Source organism: Panicum virgatum, chromosome 2N, assembly GCF_016808335.1.
Source record: "Panicum virgatum strain AP13 chromosome 2N, P.virgatum_v5, whole genome shotgun sequence".
In the NCBI taxonomy this organism is placed as follows: domain Eukaryota; kingdom Viridiplantae; phylum Streptophyta; class Magnoliopsida; order Poales; family Poaceae; genus Panicum; species Panicum virgatum.
The window spans coordinates 46,421,098-46,442,653 of record NC_053146.1 but is presented as its reverse complement, the minus strand read 5'-3'; the positions used below and the strand labels follow the sequence as shown (position 1 = coordinate 46,442,653).

At 49.3% G+C, this 21,556-nt stretch overlaps 1 protein-coding gene across 2 annotated transcripts; it reads right to left on the bottom strand.

Moving 5' to 3' along the window:
* Window positions 1-14,300: 14,300 nt before the first annotated feature.
* LOC120660748 (ethylene-responsive transcription factor 1-like) lies at window positions 14,301-17,077 on the bottom strand. Of its 2 annotated transcripts, none has more exons than XM_039939381.1 (3): window positions 16,591-17,077; window positions 14,661-15,580; window positions 14,301-14,552 (listed from the first exon to the last, which is right to left on the bottom strand). In XM_039939381.1, the coding sequence occupies exons 1-2, from the start codon at window positions 16,895-16,897 to the stop codon at window positions 14,706-14,708; spliced, it is 1,182 nt and encodes a 393-aa protein (XP_039795315.1). In that variant the 5' UTR covers window positions 16,898-17,077; the 3' UTR covers window positions 14,301-14,552; window positions 14,661-14,705. The 2 variants fall into 2 exon arrangements, with proteins under 2 accessions (XP_039795315.1, XP_039795314.1); XM_039939380.1 differs by having other exon boundaries at window positions 14,301-14,557; window positions 16,591-17,076.
* Window positions 17,078-21,556: the final 4,479 nt, after the last annotated feature.

Below are 21,556 nucleotides of genomic sequence, written 5' to 3'. Positions count from 1 at the left end.
TTTAAATATGTTATTGTTTCCTATTTTTATTTTTATTTGTATTTTGTGTTGGTTTTGAAGACTTACCAAAGTATGTTCACTATTTAGTGGAAAAGGTGTGGACACATCTGATCCAACCGAATGAGGTTCCTTTGATCTTGACATGAACAAAGAAAGACATAATTTGTTGATTCTTACTATTGAGGGTAGTAAAGAGCAAAAATAAGTGGATGTGGTTTATTATATTTAAAATGAAATTCAAAATAGTAGTCTTTATTACATTTAAAAGTGCAACCTAACAAAGACTTCTTAAGTCTAGATGTAGAAAGAAGACCATTGAGGTTGGTTAGAAAATTTTGTTACTCTTCATATTCTTTTCCAGTTTATTGAATGCCTTGCCAAGAATTGTGATTATCAATCAGAAGACTAATAATATAACATGTTGGTTTATGATTGGTTCAGAATTTCTGAGGCGCCATGAACATATTTGGTTCCTTGGATACCCCACCCTAGCTTAGCCCATGCAGTGCAAAAAGAAGTTACTCCCTATCCAGCATGGGCGGCGCCAGGGGTATGCCCCTTATTCCTTGGCACAACCAAGATTTGGGAGAAAAATACTAATAAGTATACATAGATTTATAATATCAACTATGGCTCATAGCCCAATACAATAAAGTCATGAAGAAAGCTCACAAATGCAGAAACTTCAATCGGTCCCATGATCTCGTCGCTGCTAAGTACCGCTTGCGTCCTGCTCTGCGAGTCGCGTCCGCCCTTGATGACTTGACCTCCCGAGTTCTGTCCAGTCGGAGCTCAGCGGGATGGCGGCTCTATGCTCGGGCGCTCCCCCACTCCGGCAACAGGTGGGCAGCACCATCAGCACCTCGCGTCCTCACCCCCATCGTCCATCGCTCGCGTCGTCTCCTCCTAGCGCAAGCTGTGAAGGATGGAAGGTGCCGGACACTGGCCCACCTGGTATCGGCGGCCAAGGCGCCAAACGACACATATTCTACGACCCTCTTCACCGGTAGCCCTCCTCAGACCACTATTTTCTGATATTATTTAATCATTCTTGTTTAGAACTTGTACTGCTTACTATCATAGATTTGTTATGGACATTATAACTTATCGCCATTATACTAAGTATTTATTTCGTAGTTTTTTATACATGGCATACCCAGTCGCAAATTCCTAGCTCCACCAAATAGATGAACTTTGTTTTTAAGTAATGCATGCTATCTTAATCAAAACATTTACAAGTTGTTAGGTCTAGCTTGTGCAGCCCCTAGCCCAATAATGCAGGCAATAACCACGCCCTCTTAAGCGCCAAGGTTACCTATGCTGGGCTACGCATGATTGGTCTTGGTAGGGCTGTTCATTTTTTTCCTTTATTCAGCAGTATGTCATGCTTCTGCAGTACCTTATGCCGTGTTAGATACTTTTTGTTCTTCCTTCCATAGTTCCTGCCAAGAGAGAGGTGCCTAAGGTTGCTAGCCTAAGTGGTGTCAGCAGCTGGTTGGAACCCGGCAGGTCGCGAGTTTGAACTCCAGTTGGGGCGAATTTCCTCCTGCGGGTAAAAAAAAAATCCTCCTCGCTGTGCTCGTTGCAAGGCATGGCTCTTGTGGGCATGGGCTTTCGGGGGTTTTTTCCGCGGCCAGTGAAGCTGTTGTCGCTTCCTCTTAATGAAATACGGTGGGGCCGTTTCAAACCCCCCCCCCCCCCCGCCGCGTTTTTTTTTGTTCCTGCCAGGAGGTAGTCCTGATTTGGCCAACTGCTTCAATTAGCAGGCTATTTGGATTGGGCTCTTGGTTTGCTTGAACGTTCTCTGCTGCTCACAAGGAAAGGTACCATATCAACAGAAAAAGTACCTCTTGCTACGCACTGTATATCCCTGCTTTTTACAGAGGTATTTCCTTTCTCCTAACAGCTCACAAGGGATACGTAGACTGGCTAAACCCACCCTCCCAGACCAATAGTTTAGCACTCAGAATATAGTTCGCCAGATGACACAGGGCTCCATGGCGACTACTACGAATACGATAGAGTACAACCTAATTCTTACATATTTATAGCTGCTTACTTTCTTTTTTTTTTTTGAATGAACGGGCACGAGACAGTGCCTATTTCATTGAAAGAGAAGAGTTTTTACAAGCCAGCTAGCCGGACAGAAAATAAAGAAACGAAGATCTATTCTCGCGCTAAGAGGGCTGCCAAGCCCTTGGCCCCTGCAGCGATCCGAATTGATGCTTCATTCTTGATTTTTGCCATGATGGTCGGAATCGAGGACTCGTGATGATTGAAAATCCTGTCGTACCTCTCCTTCCAAATCTCCTAGGAGACGAGAAGCGCAAGGCTGCGGGTGGTCAGCCTTGCGGGAGGTATTTGGGGTTGTCGAGATATTCTCCCACCATTCAAGTGGCGTCGTGCTCTGGGGCCATTCATTCGGGTGGAGGTTGGGTTGTCCCGTCCATGTGGCCACCTGACACCTGACGCGTCTCGAATAGCAGCAAGTGACAAGTAGGTGATGTGTTGTTTCCATCGTCGTTCTGCAAAGAGGGCAAGCTGGGTTATACTCCCACCCTCTACTGGCTAGCCTGTCCGAGGTCCAAACACGGTTTTGGAGTATTAACCATGTAAAAAATCTGCATTTTGGCGGTGCCCATATTTTCCAGACGGAAGCGACCGCCGGCACGGCGAAACAACCAGAGAATTGAGCTCTGTAGGCCGAAGCAGTGGTGTATTCACCGTGGTGCGTTAGCTTCCACGTGATGTGGTCTTCTCGGTCTGGCTGCAGTTCGGTCGATCTGACAAGGTTCCATAGGGTGACGAATTCCGTTATGTGCGCTGTCGTGAAGCCTGCCCGGTGATTCAGGTCGCGAATCCAATTGTTATTATGTAAGGCTTCTGCAATAGATCGCTTTTTCTTTTTTTGTTTTGGTGAAAAGAGGGGGGCTATGTCTTTAGGGCGTCTTCTGTGGATCCAGCCCGCGTGCCAGAAGTCTGTTTTCTTGTCGTTTCCCAATTGAATGTGTGCATGCTGTGGACAACAGTCTATCAATCTCATCACAAGGTACCTCCGTTCCTATCCAAGATTTATCTAGAGAAAACCACTCATGCCATAGCCACTGAAGGCACAGGGCCCGCGCAAATCTCTCAAGATCAAGGATACCTAGTCCACCACACTCCTTCAGCAGTGTTGTTTTTGTCCAGTTGATCTTGCATTTACCCCCTGAAATTGCCTTGTCGCCAGCCCAGAGGAAGCGCTTGAGGATCTTGTCCACCTCCAACAGGACTTCCTTAGGTGGTTTTAATGCAGTCATTAAGTAAACTGGTTGGGAAGATAGCACTGATTTGGTGAGACTGGCCCGACCAGCTTGTGTTAAGTTTCTTCCATTCCAGGTGGAAAGCTTTCCCGAAGCTTTGTCAATTAGAGGTTGGAAGTCCAACTTGCAACCTTCTAGGTGTAAGCGGTAGGTCAAGGTATTTTAGTGGGAAGGAGGCGCGTGCCACCGGCAGATTTACGAGGCTGGGTTTGATATCAATATTATTGCAGTCGATTGGTGTTACACTTGTTTTCTGGAGGTTTGTGTGTAGCCCTATTACCTATAAGTATTATACATAGTATAACTAAACTTTTAAAACCCACAAATATCTAAAAAGATTAAATGTAATTAGACTCTAACCGTGAGCCTTGGGAATGGAAGCACAAGTGCTGAAGAAGCATCTACAAGAAAATCTACACAATATTCTGCAGGTACATTCTTAGATTAAAACTATAGCTAATATACTTTCAATCGTCGCCTTTCAATTTCGGAAAAACAAGCAAAATAACCTATACGTCTTCAACTGCAGAGCATCGACCAATGGAGTACAAAACTGATTCAGCTCCATCCAGACACATACCTTCCTCAACCTACTCCAAGCCGTGCACTCTAAATTATGTTCTGTTGTAATGTGATCTATGTAATATATGTAACATACCTACTGCTATTCTCTACTTCAAATTCTACTACAATCATCTTTGAAACTCTGGTCCACCACGCGCCAATCACTAGTCCACAACCGTAGGATGCAGGAGGATTGATTTTCCCAAGATTTTCCAAACTCATTTCTTTCTCTCTGCTTTGCTCTCGTTGGGTCTTGTCCACAACCGTTTGCGTTGGCTGCGCTGAGAGTAGGCCTCGATAATTTAGCCCACTTCCCACTTTAGTTAAGGCCCGTGACCGGGGGGGCGAGAGCAGAGTCACAGGCTCACAGCCCATGCCTGCGATGACGGGTGAGGTGAGTGCCCGTCTGCCTCCGTCGCCGGCCCGCCCTTCTTGTGCTCGTCGTCAGAGTCAGACAGACCTCGAAGGAGACGCGCCGCGTGCTATCCGCCCTGCCGCCGGCTCCGGCTGCGCGGCGGACCGGCGGTGATGACAGACGGCCGGCCGATCGACTAGAGAGCGGTCACCACTCACCACCTCCTCGTCGTCGTGAGCGTAGCAAGCACAAGTTGAGCACGCACGATTGCGTACGATCGTGGCTGCGTACGTGTCCCGTGGCACGGTGATCATCATACGTGTCATGATGACGGTCGGTTGATGAGCGGCGCGCGAGCGCGCACGCGCCCACAACGCGAAGGCACGAACCAGCAGGCCTCTCAGTGTGTGGACAGAGAGCTGAATTTCTTCCTTTTTTTTTACTCACAGATCGACAGCAGACCGCTGAATTGAATTTGATTTCTGCGCATCTGCAGACTGCAGGTACAATGCATCGTCGCAAATGTAACATCATCCAAGCACTACACCTACACGGTGCCAAAAACAAGTGGCGCAAGTTGGTCCTCTACCTCGTACTCATGTGGGATCCGGAACCGGAAAGTGATGGATGCAGTGCATGAAGTATCAGGTCGGGTCAGTCGACGTGGAGGCTAAGGGACGACCTCCAATGAGACCGACCAATTTGGTGCACACATTCTTTTCATATAGTACTACTAGGATGTCGTTGTATCCAGTAGGCACGTTGTGTTCGTTTGGCTTGTCAGCCAACTAATCAGCAGTACTATTCTCTTATACTAATTCAGCACCAGTCACTAGCCACCAGCTACTAGCCAGTCAATAGTACTGTTCTCTCATAACAAATCAGCACCAGCCACCAGTAAGCGAACACAGCTAGAATCCCTGATTAGTGTACGTCCAAGGAAATAATGGAGAGGTCATCGGCCTCGGCCTGCAGGTGACTCGCTACATGACAAACCCAGTGACTGTGTTGTAAAATGCCACGAGGATATGAAATTTTCGCTGCTACAATAGATCAATCAGTTCGGCTTATCTAGTTTCGGTTTATTTCAGCTTATTTCGGCTTATTCTGTCTCATAATACTATTGAATCATGCCATGAAAATATATATATTCTCACAAGTAGGGTAATATTTATAAATACTAAGTAATATTTTATAAATAGTAAGTAATATTTATAAATACTAAAATATTGTTATCATAATATTTAAAGTAGGCACCAAGCCGTAACTCATACTCCTACGATCAAGTGGGCCTACGGGCTGCGCCACTACACCTCTGCTAGCTACTAGCTAGTACTGTTTTTCAGGCGGTCCCAAGAATGGCATGTCTCTAGTTAACCGGCCCTGCGCCGGGTACGTTACGTTGGTGACGTCCGATCCGTTTAGCTACTAGACGCCTAGACCTCGACGGCTAGACCTAGACGCACGCCGGCCGCCGGTGACGAATGCAAAGTATCTGTCGTCGGCCGGCCGATCTCCTCGGGCCGGGAAATCGCAACAAACTTCGTTCTCGCTGCTGCTGATCCAATAATTACCGTACGTCGTTAGGCGTTGGATCGAGATGGTGCGGCTCGGATTCAGACCCGGTCGCGTCGGCCGGGCCGACTGGAGGGCCCAGTTAGTTTAAGCCCATGTTTAACAGTAACCTTGGACTGCATGCTTTGGCTAACGCTGGCAGGCCGACTAGCTCCCGTGAATAGTTGCTAATGGTTTGGGTTGAAATGAGTTTAATAGATTAGTTGATATGGATTGTATTTGGATGGATTCAAATTAGTCTTATGTAATATATGGATTGGAGTGGATACGGGTGAGCTGAAATGGTTTTTTTATGCAAAATAGTATGACTATATATAAATGTCGGTCGCAAACAAGCCGGACCCTAGAAATAAAACATCGCGTTCACATTATAAAATTTTATCGAAATTGACTGAAATTTGTTGGAGATGGCTCAGTATGACTAGCAGCTACTTTGTGCAAAACAGTATAGCAAGAATTACATGTGGGTCTCACGTCAAGAGCCGGACTCTAGAAATAAAACATCGCGTTCACATTATAAAATTTTATCGAAATTGACTGAAATTTATTGGAGACGACTCAGCATGACTAGGAGCTACTCTGTGCAAAACAGCGTGGCTAGAATTACACGTGGGCCCACATCAAAAGCCGGACCCTAAAAATAAAACCTCACGTTCACACTATAAAATTTTATCGAAATTGATTGAAATTTACTGGAGATGCATCGGTATGACTAGCAGCTACTTTGTGCAAAACAGTGTGGCTAGAATTACACTTGGGTCCCACGTCAAGGGCCGGACCCTAAAAATAAAACATCGCGTATAAAATTTTATCGAAATTAACCGAATTTTGTTGGAGATGGCTCAGTATAACTGAGAGTTACTCTGTGCAAAACAGTGCGATAAAATCTACACTATAATTTTTTTTTGGGAAACGGGTTCTTATTGGGTTGTAACCATAGTTTGGCTAAAGTTTATTATATCATGAGCTGAAATATTTAGGTTGGATTAGTTTGTGGTGGTGGTTTGGAGTGGTATGGATAATATTAATTTTTCTAATAAAAATGGATTGGCGTGGGTATAGTTTGGTTTCCAATCCATTTGCGGGCTACCGTACCCATGGCCGCCCGGCACCGCCATGCGGTTAGCTCGCGTCGGCGGCGGCGCCGGCGCCGGCGGCGCCGTGATGAGCTCGCGAGTCGTGAGCTAACGATTTCGATCGTCTTTTCCGAGCCGGCTCGACATATATATTTGGATATACACGTACACGTACGTCGTGATCCCTGTCTCTTGTAGGCGTGCTTGCGTGCTCCGCGGCGCGCTCATGTCGATCGCAGCTAGCCAGGAGCCGCAGCCGGCATGGCGCCACATGGACTTAACCGGCCGGGCGATCAAGAGGGCAGCCGTACGCCTCCGCTAGGTAGGAGTATATAAGAGCAGGCGCCGTGCCGGTCCCGGCAACGCTGTGTCCTGTAGCGAAACGGCTCTACCGTCTGTGTACACATGAGCCGCCCGGCTACGACGCCGCCGACGTGCGCCGCCTAGCTCTTGCCTCTAGCTAGGCGCTGTGGCCGACGACGGCTGACGACGACCACAAGGCTAGCTCCCGCGCCCTGTCGTCGATCGGTCGATCTCCACGCTACCAGAAAAATCCACACTAGTACCGGTTATGAACCCCTAATTAGTACCAGTCGCTCACCCGGCACCCATCCATCGGTACAAAATGCACAAACATTTAGTACCGATCAGAGCGACCGGTACTAAATAGAGTGTCTGTACCGACCGGTACAAACTCCTCCCCTACCGCATCATTCGTAGCTTTTTTTTCCTTTCTTTTCTCATTTTCTTTTCCACAAGACACATGCCACAATCACAATAATCACAATCACATGAATCACAAGAATCACAAAAAGTTCACAATCATATGAATCAATGAACCACTTACAGATTTTACAAGAATACATGGACCACAAAAATCACAAAAAAATTACAATCACATGAACGAGCTAATTACAGATTTCACAGACTTCACATGAACAAATCAAAGTTTCATAAGAACAAAAAAAAAACACAACATGGAGCCGAGCCTCCCTACGCGCCCATGGTGGTCAGCGGCCTGCGCGCTGGCGGCCTGGCGGCGCCGCCCGCGCGCGCCTCAGCCGCCGGGGCCAGACCGGCTCCGCCCGCACGCCTTCGCCGCCACGGCCTGGCCACGCCTCCCACGCGCCCCTCCGCCGCCAGGGCCGGGCTGGCTCCGCCCGCGCGCCCCCGCCGCCGGGGCCTGGCGCCTTGAAGCGTCCCCTCATAAGAGAAGACTTAAAAGTGATACAATATTAGTCCCATGAGGCTTATAGTATTTTTATTACATCAGATGGTACATCACCATACAACTCTACGCGGAAGTGAGCAGTGAAGCGCCACTATCGCGAGGATAACAACTAACACTCACACAACGATATTCCTGCGCCATACGGAACTTCCTGCGGGTGACCCTATCCACAGGCAAGGTTGGGTGCAGCACGGAACCTCTACTCAACGTCTTCGGGAACGAAGTCTGGATCTTCCTCTGTAAAAATTAAGAATGGGGTGAGTACAAACATACTCAGCAAGTCCAACCACACCCACGGAGGGGGTATAAACAGAATATAATGCACAGGGTAAATCAAGGATAAGGCTAGGGTTTCATTTGCGGAAAGCAAATTTTTATGCAGGGGTTCATTTGAAAGAAAGGATTTTCAAAGGAAGTTTTTCCTTGTACCGGGTAACACGTAGTGTTGACCCACACAGGATCCAAGTTTTAAGCTGCTACCGGACTCCTCATCCGCCGTAGCACACGGCACAACTGCCGGACACTTTTCCAAAACCACTCACGCCAACCCATCCATTCCCAGAAGAAACACTAGTTATGTGACCACACCGTAACTCGTCCAATACCGTGGGCACGGCTATTCGAATAGATTCTTAACTCTGCAGAGGTGTGCAACTTTACCCACAAGCGGGGCACCACAGCACGATCACCTTAGTGTCGGTGCAGATCCCAACAAAGCTGTTACCCACCTTAGCTAGACCTGACTAGCCACCACGGGATCTACCAAGGGGTCATCGACCTATCACCGAGGTATAACCGGGGCATAAGTCACACATAGCATATCCCTTCTCCTTGGTCACCCGTTGCTCTCAGCTCTCCTGATGGCTATCAGACTAACTAGTGGGGTTTATGCTAAGCCGTTGCCCATTCAACAGTTGAGTGGTATGCACGATAGTGGAGTTAAGTGAGATGACATACCAACTCGGTCCTTAGTTGTGACAAGATGGATATCTCCCTTCCTTGCTCTACCACACGGGTATGAGCACACCATTTGGCAGTTCACACAGAAGTGCCATCCATCCCGTCTATACTCATCTTTTGAAAATTTCACATTTTTCCCTTCCCACACACACCCACACATTTTCTTTTTATAAAACAAGTCGTATCGTGTTTAAGGTCCTAAGCGTTCTAGCAGCGATTAACGTCCAAACAGATCACATTCAGACATTAATCTAGGTGGTCAAAGAATGGTTATAACAAATCAAGGGGTAGCTATCCAACCATGTTTGCAGCAGGCAAAACATATGCAGTTTTGTAAAATAGGCTAATAGGTTGTGTTTATAAAAACTAGGACAAAACATGCATCAAAGGGCGGGATTGAACTTGCCGTCTTCAAAGCCTTCCGGGAAGTCCTGATCAAGGTGCTGTCCTTCGGGTTCGGGATCGTTGAACTGGTCCTCGTTCACTTGCTCGCAGTACTGCTCGTCAACGGGTTCTCCCTCGCTCGCACCGTGATCTACGACTTATACAAACAAACACACAATTAAGAAAAAGAAATAAAGATTTTATCGTTGAGCTCGAATCAGAAACAATTAAGATATGGAGATAGGAGTGATATTTTTTGGCGGTTTCCTAATGGCATGGCCAAAACTTTGTTAGAAATGGCGTGGTAAAGTTTCAGATCGATTGGAGATTGTTTGGCTCATGAAATGATAGGTTATAGAGAGGTTTAGGGGTTACATAAGGAGTCAGGGACCTGTTTGTAATTATTTCTGAGAAGTCAGGGGCTTGATTGGTATTTTAGAAAATACCCGGGTTATTATGAAAAAAGTCAGGGGTTTATTTAGAAATATGCTTTTATGGGGGAAGGATTTATTTTGGAATATAATAAAGGGCAAGGATTCTTTTGCAAAAAGTCAAAAGAGTGGAAGGGCTCTTTATAGAATAGAGGGAAGGGGAGGGGGGTTTTGGCAAATGTGCCCTCCTTCTTCCTCCTCACGCGCAGAACAGAGGAGGGGGGGTGCTGGGCGCCGGCGGCCCTGGGGCTTGCGGCAGCCGGGAAGGAGGGGGAAAGGAGGAGGGGTGTACGGGGAATCGATTCCCCTCCTCGATTTGAGGAGTGGCGGCCCGTAGAGGCGGCGCCACGGCGGCGGCGCTGCAGGGTCCCGGTGGCGGCTAGGGCTAGGGGAAAATGACGAGGGAAGCGAGGGCACCCTACTGCTCTCCTCTCCTTGGGCTAGGATGGAGCGAGGAGGTCGGCCTACGGCGGCGGGTGGCGAGCAGCAGAGCCGACCGTGGCGGCGGCGCTGCGGGCTGGGAAGGAAGGCACGCGGTGGCGGAGGCGGTGATGGTGGCCGAGAGCTGCGCGAAGGTGCTACTTATAGGCCGGGAGAGGGCGGGGCAGGTGGCCGGCTCGCGAGCTCCGAGGACGGCCATTAATGGCACTTGGAGTCGTTGCGGCGTCGTGGAGCGGCGGCGCGATTCGCGGTGGCGATACGGGTGATAGGATGGCTCGAGCGGTGCGCCGAGGAGGACGAGCACGTGGAGGGGCCCTGGGCGCTGTGCTTGTCGCTGAGCGGCTCGAGCGGCGAGGCGGCGGCGCTGTGCGAGCAGTGCGCGCGTGTGCGTGGCCGGCGGCGAGGGCAGGCACAGGAAGGCGGTGGTGGTACTGACCAGCGGGCGGCGCGGCGAGCTTCGGGACCGCGTGGAACGCGTGTGGCGCTTGGGCAGGCGGCCGTGGCGTGGCGCGGGCGTCGCGGCGTCGCGGTGTGCGCGGCACAGGAAGGGGGAAAAATGATTTGAGCTCAACGACGAAAAACTTTTGAAAAATAAATTTAGCGCGTGATTTAATTTGGTGATTTTTTGGGATATTACACGCCTCCGCCGCCTTGCCGCGACCGGCTGGGGGCCTCCACGCCGAGGCCTGCTCTAGAGAGAGAGAGGAGAGAATGGATCTGGGGGAGAAGACTGAGAGAAGAGACGAGATTAAAAAGGAGAAGGGGAAGGGGAAGAGACAAGGCCGCTCCTGGCTCTCGTCAGAAGATTTTTTTGCACATTGTCGTGTTAGTACGGGGGCTCCGTCCGGTACTAATGGCATATTTTTTTGTATCGGGTGGTGTCTCTACCTGGTACTAAATTTTTTTGGTGTTATTTAGTACCGGCTAAAGCCACCAACTGATACTAAATAATTATCTCTCGACGTCAGTGATTTCTTTTAGTACCGGCTGGTGGTTCCAGTCGGTACTATTCAGCTCTCAGGAGCACTGTGTTTACTGCCCGGTACTAAATTGAGCTTTAGTACCGGACTAAAGTGCACCCGATACTAACATTTAGGGATGAATGTGCCATTTTCTAGTAGTGCCAGGAAGTCGCAACAACCTTCCTGCACCCAATCAAGCACGTCAGATAGTAGACTAACTGACGGCGGAGAGAAGAAAATTCAAGTTGAAATGTGGGCGCATGAACGTGAAGACAAACCAGGTCTCTGCTCCGATGATGCCTGCAAATTAAATTGATGCGTAACACTTGACGGCCGGCGAAGAGCATCTACGCTTCGAAAATTACTACAATATATATGCTGAGTGGTGCACGTATCTGATTAAGCCGATGAGCATGCAGCGCCGATAAAACAATGCTGGCTGCAAGTTGGTCCTTGACCACCTACATGTGGGAGGAGCCGGGAATAAAGAGGAGCTGCAGCCTGCAGGGCCGGATGCAGTGTACTAGGGATTGGCTTAGTTCATTAGTTGTTGACGAGAAGGTTAATTAAGAAACATCCAATATAATGACCTGCCAATCTGAGCTTGTTTAGTGCATATAGTACGCCTTCTTGTATGTTTGTCTAGGTAATCGAATCCCAGGTGATCTCAAGGGAAACGGGGAGAGAAGAGGGGTAATCCGCCAGGCTAGCTACTCGCTACACGACAAACTAACCCGGGCGACTTTTGCAACCCGGCCCGGGCGTTGGTCACCCTGCTCTAATAATTAACACATCCAGGCCGTATCTAACCCAACCACGCATGGAGCACGTACTTAAGCAGGAAGCTCGCAGAGGATTTGGAGCGCCGGAATCTATATGCACATGCATCTTTGCCGTTGCTAAGTTGTTCATCCACTTGCTTGTTCTGCTCAAGTGCTCATGGAAGGTCGACCCCAACGAATCATCGCTATTTCCCTAGCTGATCCGCCACTTCGTTCCAAAAAGGAACAAAAAAACTTTGGACAGAATTGTTTCGGCCGGGCAACCACTAGCAAAACCATATCATTATATTTTCCTGACAACTGAATGCATGGCACCCGATAGATTAGATGCAAGGGGTCCGTCTCGTTCGTGCAAGGAAATTATTACTATATTGTTCCTTGTTTCGTTCGCATCCTCGCTCGGCAAAAAGGAGAGAACCCTACCAGTGCAATTAGAGAAAGAGAGAGAGGGATCGGAGGTTGAGTTCATTGAACCTGAGGGGGGAGTGGGATCCATGCCAATCAAATGAGATGAACCGATCGTTGCGGTCCTTTTCCGCGCGCCGAGTGCTGGATGGCCACATCGGCACATCGCGGGCAGTAGGGCACGGCCTCCTGTGCTCTAGGCCGCGACGTTTTTGTCCCGTCGTCGTCCGCCTGGATGGTGATCGGGCATCTCAAGCAGGTCTGATGTGAGGTTTTGGTCTCATGACGATCCAGCAAAATATCCAACCCCAATGGAGCTTCCGAGCTGTCAGTTGCATGCTTATAGATTGGCCTCGAGTCGAGGTTCCGATCCGGTCCACAATTCTCAAGGGTCGTACCTTCCTGAATTCAGCCATTGTATGTGGCCGTTTGCAATCTGATGAGTGGTGGTGTCGTCATGACAGAGGCTTCGATGACACGAGTAGAAAAGAAGGGTCCATATATGTACAACCCTCTCAAACATTAATCCTCATGTTTACACAAAAAATTTCAATCTGCATCCTATTAATTACCTTGTCTGCTATGGACTTTTGGTACTCTCTCTCTCTCTCTCTCTCTCTCTCTCTCTCTCTCTCTCTCTCTTGGCCTTTAATGTGTTAAAAATATTTTGCTGCATCAACAAAGGTGATGAAATGGATGGCAACATGTGGAAGAAAAAACTTGTGACGAGACCATCAAAATTAGAGGGGGAAAAATGTTCACACAAATAGGCGTATATATAGGCTATTAATATCAAAAAAAAATTCAAACAGAACCGGCAGGAGAACTGCCTGTTATATTAATAGGAAGGAAATTTGCATCAATTTGGCCATTGGACGATTTCATAGCTATTATTTGAGATCATCATAAGTCGAAACGTCACGCTTGCCTAGTGATGGTTTCATAGTTGAGTGTTACACTTACAAATGGAAGAGGTTTAGACGTCTCCACGCAAATTATTGCCCTCGACGATCCGAGGTTGGAGTTAAGTTCTCCCAGAGACCCACTTGGGATGGTGGCCAGAGAAAGCTCGGGATCCAACCGCAGTGCACCGAGCTAAAATGAGCAGCCTCTGTCACTGACGCCATGGCAATAATTCCTTGAGGACCACAGCTGACAGCACAAGCAATAGCAACCATAGCAACATGCCCAAGTTGGCCAATTTGCTCCCTAGTTTTCCATTCAAATTAATCTTACAAGAAATCAGGGATGAAACGACTCTCCCTTGGAGCCTGAATTTTGTTCAGCGTCATAATTAATATTGGCACTTGCTCAAAAGATCATCACTAGGCATGTAAGGTGAAAAAGATTTGTTAATATGTAACTGCTACAAGTAAATTCAATATTTTGTTTTTGGTCTTAAAAAACTCATAGTACGACTTTGTGGCTGTAGAGCTCAGTGCCAACCTAGCTAGAAAAGCAAAACCCCAGTGTGCAGTTCACCACCTTTCTCAGTCGCAGTCCAAGATAGTACAATCATCTGTTCCAGTAGCTATCTCTCAACATAAAAAATGTCTCATGCATAAAAACATAGCACAGAACCTGCCCAGGTTCAGCTAATGCCTTGACCAGTGGCCCTTAAACAAACCCCAGCCGGAATCTAACGCGAGCTTATTCATTTATTCTCAGCAAAGAGCTGATCGAGTGAGACAAACAAGCCTTCACATCAACAACTGCAAGCCTGATTAGGTCTTCTGGATCTCTCTGGATTTCTGGTGCCACATATCGTCAGCTTTAGCCGGCACCAAACGTTTCCCGAAAAGAAATATTGCGTAGACAGCGAGACCAAGTGCTTCCAGACCAAGAGTGTTGCAATATAAAGCACACCATATAGTACATAGCAAGCAGTACGCGCATTACAGTACAGCAGACATGTGGCATGGTAGTTATTGAATCAGTCTCAAGCTTGCATACAGTACCATACTATAAACATTGTCATAGAGTTCCACGGCAGAAGCACATTCAAATCTAACAGATATAGCTACGGTACGATCCGCGACGAAATATAGCGGACATAACTGGCTCTTCAGCATCACCATAGGCAACTGACCTGACATGGAAACAAAATGAATCTTGAGATAGTCCACAAGCAACAGAAATAATTGTCCAAGAAGTATGCAGGGAAACCAAAATGGGCAGTAAGGAGGACTTACATTTTTCCGCAGCAAAGCGCCGCAATGTCAATAACCATGGTCCTCTCAATAAGCACCAGCTGCCATGAGCAGTTCATCGAGGCTCCAGAGATCCCCACTGCTAGCCCCGTCCTGTGGAGCATCATTTTGCAGAAGGCTGTCCATTGATGTGTCTGAGCTGCTCTCAACATAAGGCAATGGCAAATAGTTCATCTCAGGATCGAAACCAGACATGCCTCGTGCGAGATTGGGTGCACCATTTCCCTGAGGCACAGCTACACCATAATTGTTCCTCATTCTCTTTGATGCTTCACCTTGCAGGTAAGCGGGATTGGCATATGCTGCCACAGCATTATTGGGAGCAAAGACCGAAGTGTAGTCTGAGGTCATGGTCTCATCGTCCCACCCAAAGTCAGAAGAGCCATATGAGTTACTGCTCTGGTCAGAGAGCATGTTCTCCGCAGATCTCTTAGTGGACCCAAGAGGTTTCACTGCAGGGAGGAAACTGGCACCCTCAGCTGGCTTCACAGGCACCTTACTGTCACTGAAGGCAAACATTGCAAACAAATCATTGTCTCCATTGTTCAGATTACTGAAAGTCTCACCAGCACAGGCCTTTGGTGGAGGAGTAAGCTTTGTTGGATTGGCAGTAGTTGGCTTTAGGATTGATTTCTGAGCATCTGGTGCTTCATCAGGAAAATTGACCTTTGCCTTCTTGCCACGAATCTTTCGAGCTTCAGCGTCATATGCCCTTGCGGCCTCCTCAGCCGTGTTGTAAGTTCCAAGCCAAACACGGACACCCTTGCTAGGGTCTCGGATCTCAGCCGCCCATTTGCCCCAGGGACGCTGGCGGATCCCCCTGTACTGATTCTTCCGGTTGCGCTTTGCTGAGGTAGCAGTAGGTTCATCATGTTGAACAGTCTTTGGAGTCATCACACCATCTATATAAAGAGCACCTATCAGTTCGTCTCAATAAAACATATGGAATAGGCATGCAAGTTTTGTAAGGACAGAAGTAGTTGATCAATCTATTATTTATGATAATAGACCAGTTACATGTTAGATATGATGTCCCCTTTTGTGTCGCAAATTCAGGAAATTAAATCTTCAGATAATTTACACCTTCCACATCTAGCATGAATGGATCATCATCAACAATATATATAGTACTAAGGCGCAATTTAAGATGTCGCTTTTAACAATTTACACTTAAGAATTAAGTTCATGTGAATTAAAAGCACTCGAATCCTTCTCTCTTGACCATCAAATACTGTAAACCTATATTTTTCTTATAAAGAAAATTTGACAGGAAAAGAAGGTTAACCTGCATCTAACATCAACAATGAGATACAGTTAATACGGAAGAATTCCAGATTCCGGAACCTATTCCTCACTGGAAATTAACTAGATATGATACAATCGCTGTAAGATCCCTAATCGGAATAAATCGTCTATTCTCAAGATACCTTTGCATGACAACTACTTGTTTCTATAACTGCACAGTAGATCACTTATGTAGAATCATAAATTAAAAAATTAAAGCCTTAAATCTACCAGGCTTATCAAACCCGGTTCTAGCAATCGAGACACACGACAGAGCAAAGCACGTGAACTATCTTAAGAGCTACACCAAATACCTTCTCCATTTGTAGCATACTATGCCATTACAGACATATAGTACTAGAAATTACTCATGCAGCAGATTCTAGGACAAAAGTCCGTCTAGCCGCTGCATGAGTAGCCAAGAGATAGGATTTTGGTCTTGCAGCCGTACGCCCTGTCTGGCTGCAGCTCCATGGAATGGAACTCAACAACCATAGGATAGGAGATCGAGAAACAGCCCACCAAAAGAGGCATCGTTCTTTCGCCCGGCCGTCTAAGCGGGGTGTGTGCCAGCACAGAAGGAAACGAAACAAATAAAAAGGGGTAGCGAGTTTAATGCGGTCCTCACCAACTGCGGGGGTCGCCGCCTTGGCCGCGGCGGCGAAGGCGTACATCGCCGGCTCCGGCGGGGGGACCTCCTGGACCCCGTCGTCGCCGGCGGCGTCCGCGCCGTCGTCCTCGCCGAGCCCGCGCACGAACTCGCGGAAGTCGGCCTCGAAGTCATCCCCCACGGGGGCTCCCTTCCTGCCGGGCCCCGGCCACAGCAAGTCGGCCGTGACCCGGCGGGGCTGGTGCTGCAGTAGCTGCTGCTGCTGCTTCTTGGCCGCCGGCCCGGACGGCCGGATGAAGCCGGAGAGGATGGCGCCGCCGCACATCGCCGCTGCAGCGGGGTGGGGGTGGTGGATTATTGGTGGTGGGACGGGAGGGCACGGGCGGCACAGTGACGAGGCGTGGGGTGTGGAAAGGAGGAGGGGGTCTTTGCGGCTTGCTTTGCTTTGCCCCTCGCAGAGGGAGGGAGGTGGGAGTGGAGGGGGACGGAGATGGGAAGATGGTAGCTGGCCACCCAACTTATAATTGGGAGCCACGCTGACGCGCTACGGGACAGTGACATCAAAGGAGATAGCTGCGGTGGGGCCCGCTACCCCCCGCTGCCGTGTCGCCTACTCGCCTGGGCGTGTGCTGCGCCGCGGTGCTCCGGATCGTGGCTCCTCGTCGCTTCGGCGGTCTTTTTTCACTCCGTTCGGCTGGTTTCTAGCCTCCAGCGCTACAATAATTTTCTCTCACACTACTCCAGCCACCAATTCCAGCTCCAGTCAGTCTAATAATATCTTTCTCTCACACCATTCCAACTACAGCCTCCAGCTCCAGCCTGCCGAACCCAGTGATTTTTTGTTACCGCGATATAAACAATTCAGGTTTACCTCCAAGATTCCTCCTCTTTTACCGAAGAAAAAAACATTATAATTTCTGAAAGGGAAAAAATATAGTAAACCATAATAAAAAGGTGCATGCCGAGCATTTCTAGAAGACGCTACCTATTATTATATCATGGCAGTAAACGTTGGCCGATCGAAAAGAGGCTTTCTATCATGTGACGAGGCTCCGGTTCGGGCGGTGACACGCCAAACGCGAGTAGCTTGGCTCCCAAGGCGCTACTTGTGATGTAGTACTACTAGTAAAACGTAATAACGTTCCAGGAATGAAAGCAGCAGGTCGAGCATTTCTTGGAGACGTTCCACGTGATACAAAACGTTCCACAAAGTACCAGCGATGGTAAAAGCTCGCCAAAAGATGCTCAGCTTTCGGTAGAAAGATGCTTTCAGTCCGAAACAGAAACGCTGCATTTTTTACAAAAAAAAGAAAGAAACGCTGTTCCGATCCTGTGACGATGGCTCTCTGCTGGCTTTGCATGGGGCACGCAGTGGCACGCCAGAGGCCAGACACGAGAGACGACGCTCGGCTGGCGGACCATGATATCTTGCTCGTTTTCGTGCTCCGTTTCTCTCTTCGGGACGGGATTCCTGGCGGCCGCCGGGGGCCGTTCGCTAGCGCAAGAGGAGTGAAACCCGGGCGGGCGAGATGATGGCGCGCGCGGCAACTGGCAGCGAAACCCACGGGCAGAGCGGATCGGCGTCGCGAGAGACAACTGCAGCCTGGGCTCTCCCAAGGCGGTTTGGGATTTGGGAGGCTCGATCGCGATCGATGGGGCGTGGTTTGGTTTGACGTACGTGCTGGTAACTGCCGCCGGTGGAGCCGAGCGCCCGGCGCGCGGCATGATGGATCGCCATCGCCTGGTGATCCGGGCCTCCGGGGAGGCTCGATCGGTCGATCCTGACGTGACAGCCTTCTTCGATTATTCTCGACCCGGCCCGTTCCTGATGATGAATTCGGAGCACGAGCTTAAACCATCTTTCCTAGCTCTTTACCTTTCCCTACGTCAGCATCCTTTGTTTTCATTGCCGTAAACACCGCCGCAAAGCGCCACTAGACGATAAAGCAAGACGAAATGGATCGGAGAAACCTACGTGGTTCAATTCATCCTACCGTCATTAGTAAGTAACTAGGCGTATAGTCCGCACATTTGCGCGGCTAATATTGAAAATTTAAAAATATGCATGTCGTTCTATCCTTACTTAAAGATTACTACTTTTTACCATACATCACTTTGTTCATTAATGTAAATTATATCTTATTATTGGTTAAAACAATTCAAATATGATCTATCTATAATAACAATTTGATTTATTGAGCTTTAATAATATTATGCATATGATTATTTTTATTTTCATTTTATTTTGATTAATTGTTGTTAGCTTTAGTTTTTATTAATAGTATATGTTTGTAACTGATAAATAGCTAAATGATATTTTATATTTAATTTTTCATAATGGCATTGGTGGGTGATTTTTAATTAGACACGGGGTATTTTGGGCTAATTTTATTATAATGGCAGTGGTGGGTAATTTTTATTTTTCTATTTTTTTCTGATTAACGTGGGAATTTCTAGGCCTTGAGAGCGGAGTGGAGGCTCCGTTTATTGGCCAAATAATAAAATAATAGATAGATTTCTGTTGGGCTCATCTAGATCGATCGGGCTATACCTGTGAGAATCGACGGAGCTGTTTATGGAAAGCAATGGTTCCGCTTAGAACTGCAAATAAAGGCTCAGTCGTCTTCCGAACTGTAAGAACAACATTATGATTTGGAACGCATCATCATGGACAAGCATCCCTGGTCAGGTGCCCAAGTAATTGCACAAACAGGAGTTTTCAACCACTACATGTGGACCTCTAATACAATATACTTTTCCTCATTCCCATTAAACAAAAGTATTGGTACCTTGTAGCAGGGATACCCACTTCTACTGCAGTAAGACAGAACTCGTGTAGTCATCCGTAACTACACCATAATGGGCGAAGCAGCCGGGCCCCACGGGTCAGACTCTTACCTCACCGGGTCAATGGCCCCGGACCCGCTCCTCGCTCCGGGACAGGTCCGGAGACGCCACGTGTCCCTGAGGAGGGAGGCTCCGAGCCAACAGCCGAGGCCACGGACCCCCAATAGGGGTCCGGGACCTCCCGCGTCCATCCGGACCTCCCACATGCGTAGAACCAACATACCGCCGGGGGGGTCCGGAGCCGTCACGTGTCCCGCAGGTGCGGGCGCGGGTCTTCCTCTGGGAGACTCGCCCACCCACCGCATTCAATGCGGGTGGTTGAGGCGTGCTCTGCCGCCGCGGCACGTGGGGCAGCCTTTGTCAGGCCTCACTGTAGACCGCATATTACCGAGGTATACAGTGCAGCCGCATGCGCCGCATCCGCACAGAGCCCGTCTGCCGCATTAAATGGATACGACGGCACGGCACTTTTTCATCATGCCGCCTACACCGTAAGCTACACGTCCCGTTCAGCTACGCTGCAGACAACGCCGCAAGCTACACCCTGGCGCCGTTTCGACAAGACAGGGTATGGATATGCTGGACGGAGGATTCCCGCGGGCAGAGCAAGGAAATCCAGGAATGGGATCTCCTTCGCCTGCAACGCCATAATGTATAAACAGTATGTTATTTTATACTACATCGATTGGGCCCACTTGTCGGAGGCCCAACGGCCATGTACGCGCCTCCCTTGAGATATAAAAGGGAGGCGCTCGCTGCACACAGGAGGGCTCTGAGATCCTCAGACTCAGCTTGACAACACAAGCAATACAACACACAGTGGACGTAGGGTATTACTCTCCGGCGGCCCGAACCACTCAAAACCTGTTGTGTTCATCGTGTTCTCCCAACGAGATTGAACTAGTCCTAGCTAACCCCCGAGTACTCACCCTCTGGGCTTAGGCGGGTGCATTACGCCACCCGGCTGTGGGTTTGCACACCACGACATTTGGCGCCCCAGGTAGGGGAATTTAGTTGGTTTTAGTTCATCTCTTGCTCATCTCCATGGTTCGGGTGGCTGAGCACTCCCACCACGACGACGACGTGGAGATGACGGAGGGTGTGGCGTCATCCACGCCACATGCCTCTCGCCTCCCTGCTCCAGGGGCAACCGTGCCCGCGGAGCAGCCACCGTCGGCGGCGGCGCGCGCTGCACATCGGCAAGAGTCAGGGCGCCCGTCAAGGGCCCCCTCACAAGCTGCGAGCGGCGGAGCGCAGGCAGCAGCTAGGGAGTTGCTTCGCAACCCTCCGGCTGCTGCAGCCTCGCCAAATGCCATGAGGCAGTGGCGGGACGACGTTGATCGTCTCCTCCATCTGGCTCAGGCCTCCCCCAGTTCTGCAAGGACTGGGCAACGACCTCCGCCTGGCAATGCGGTGGTACCCTACCACCGGCGCCAGGGCGGTGCGTCGGCGTCCGTGCGCTCCCCCACCATAAGGGGCGCACGAACAGAAGACCTGCGGGCGGAGCTCAACCGCAGGCGTGCGAGTGAGGACGCCCGCATCTCCGTGGAAAGGGCGCGAGAACGCCGCCTCAATATTGAGGGCCGCAACCTCAACGCCGACTTGGATGCAGCGGCACCCAAGCCTCCGGTGAACGCCCGGATACAAGCGGGCACTCCGGTGGCTGGGGTGGGTTGCGCTGCGCTGGCGGATCACCTCCGCGCGGTGGCATGGCCGTCCAAGTTCCGCCCACACCTGCCGGGGAAGTATGACGGTACCACTAATCCGTCAGAATTCCTGCAGGTGTACGTTACCGCCATCACAGCAGCTGGTGGTAACGATGCCGTCATGGCGAGCTACTTTCATGTAGCCTTGACTGGGCCAGCCCGGACTTGGTTCATGAACCTCACACCTAGGACGATTCAGTCCTGGGAGGAGCTCTGTGCGAGGTTCACTGCGAGCTTCGCCAGTGCGTACCAGCAGCATGGTGTGGAGGCTCACATCCACGCTGTGAGGCAGAAACCCAGAGAGATGCTCCGAGCATTCATCTCGCGCTTCACCAAGGTACGGGGCACCATTCCTCGTATCTCTGATGAATCTATTATCACTGCTTTCCGCCAGGGGGTACGTGATGAGAAGATGCTCGAGAAACTGGCGA

Bases quoted from the DNA above. Each gene is read 5' to 3' on its own strand.
- LOC120660748 (XM_039939381.1), bottom strand. From the start codon at position 16,897: ATGTGCGGCGGCGCCATCCTCTCCGGCTTCATCCGGCCGTCCGGGCCG. The intron at 15,581-16,590 runs GTGAGGACCGCA...CTCTTTATATAG, and splicing joins GGCGGCGACCCCCGCAGTTG to ATGGTGTGATGACTCCAAAG.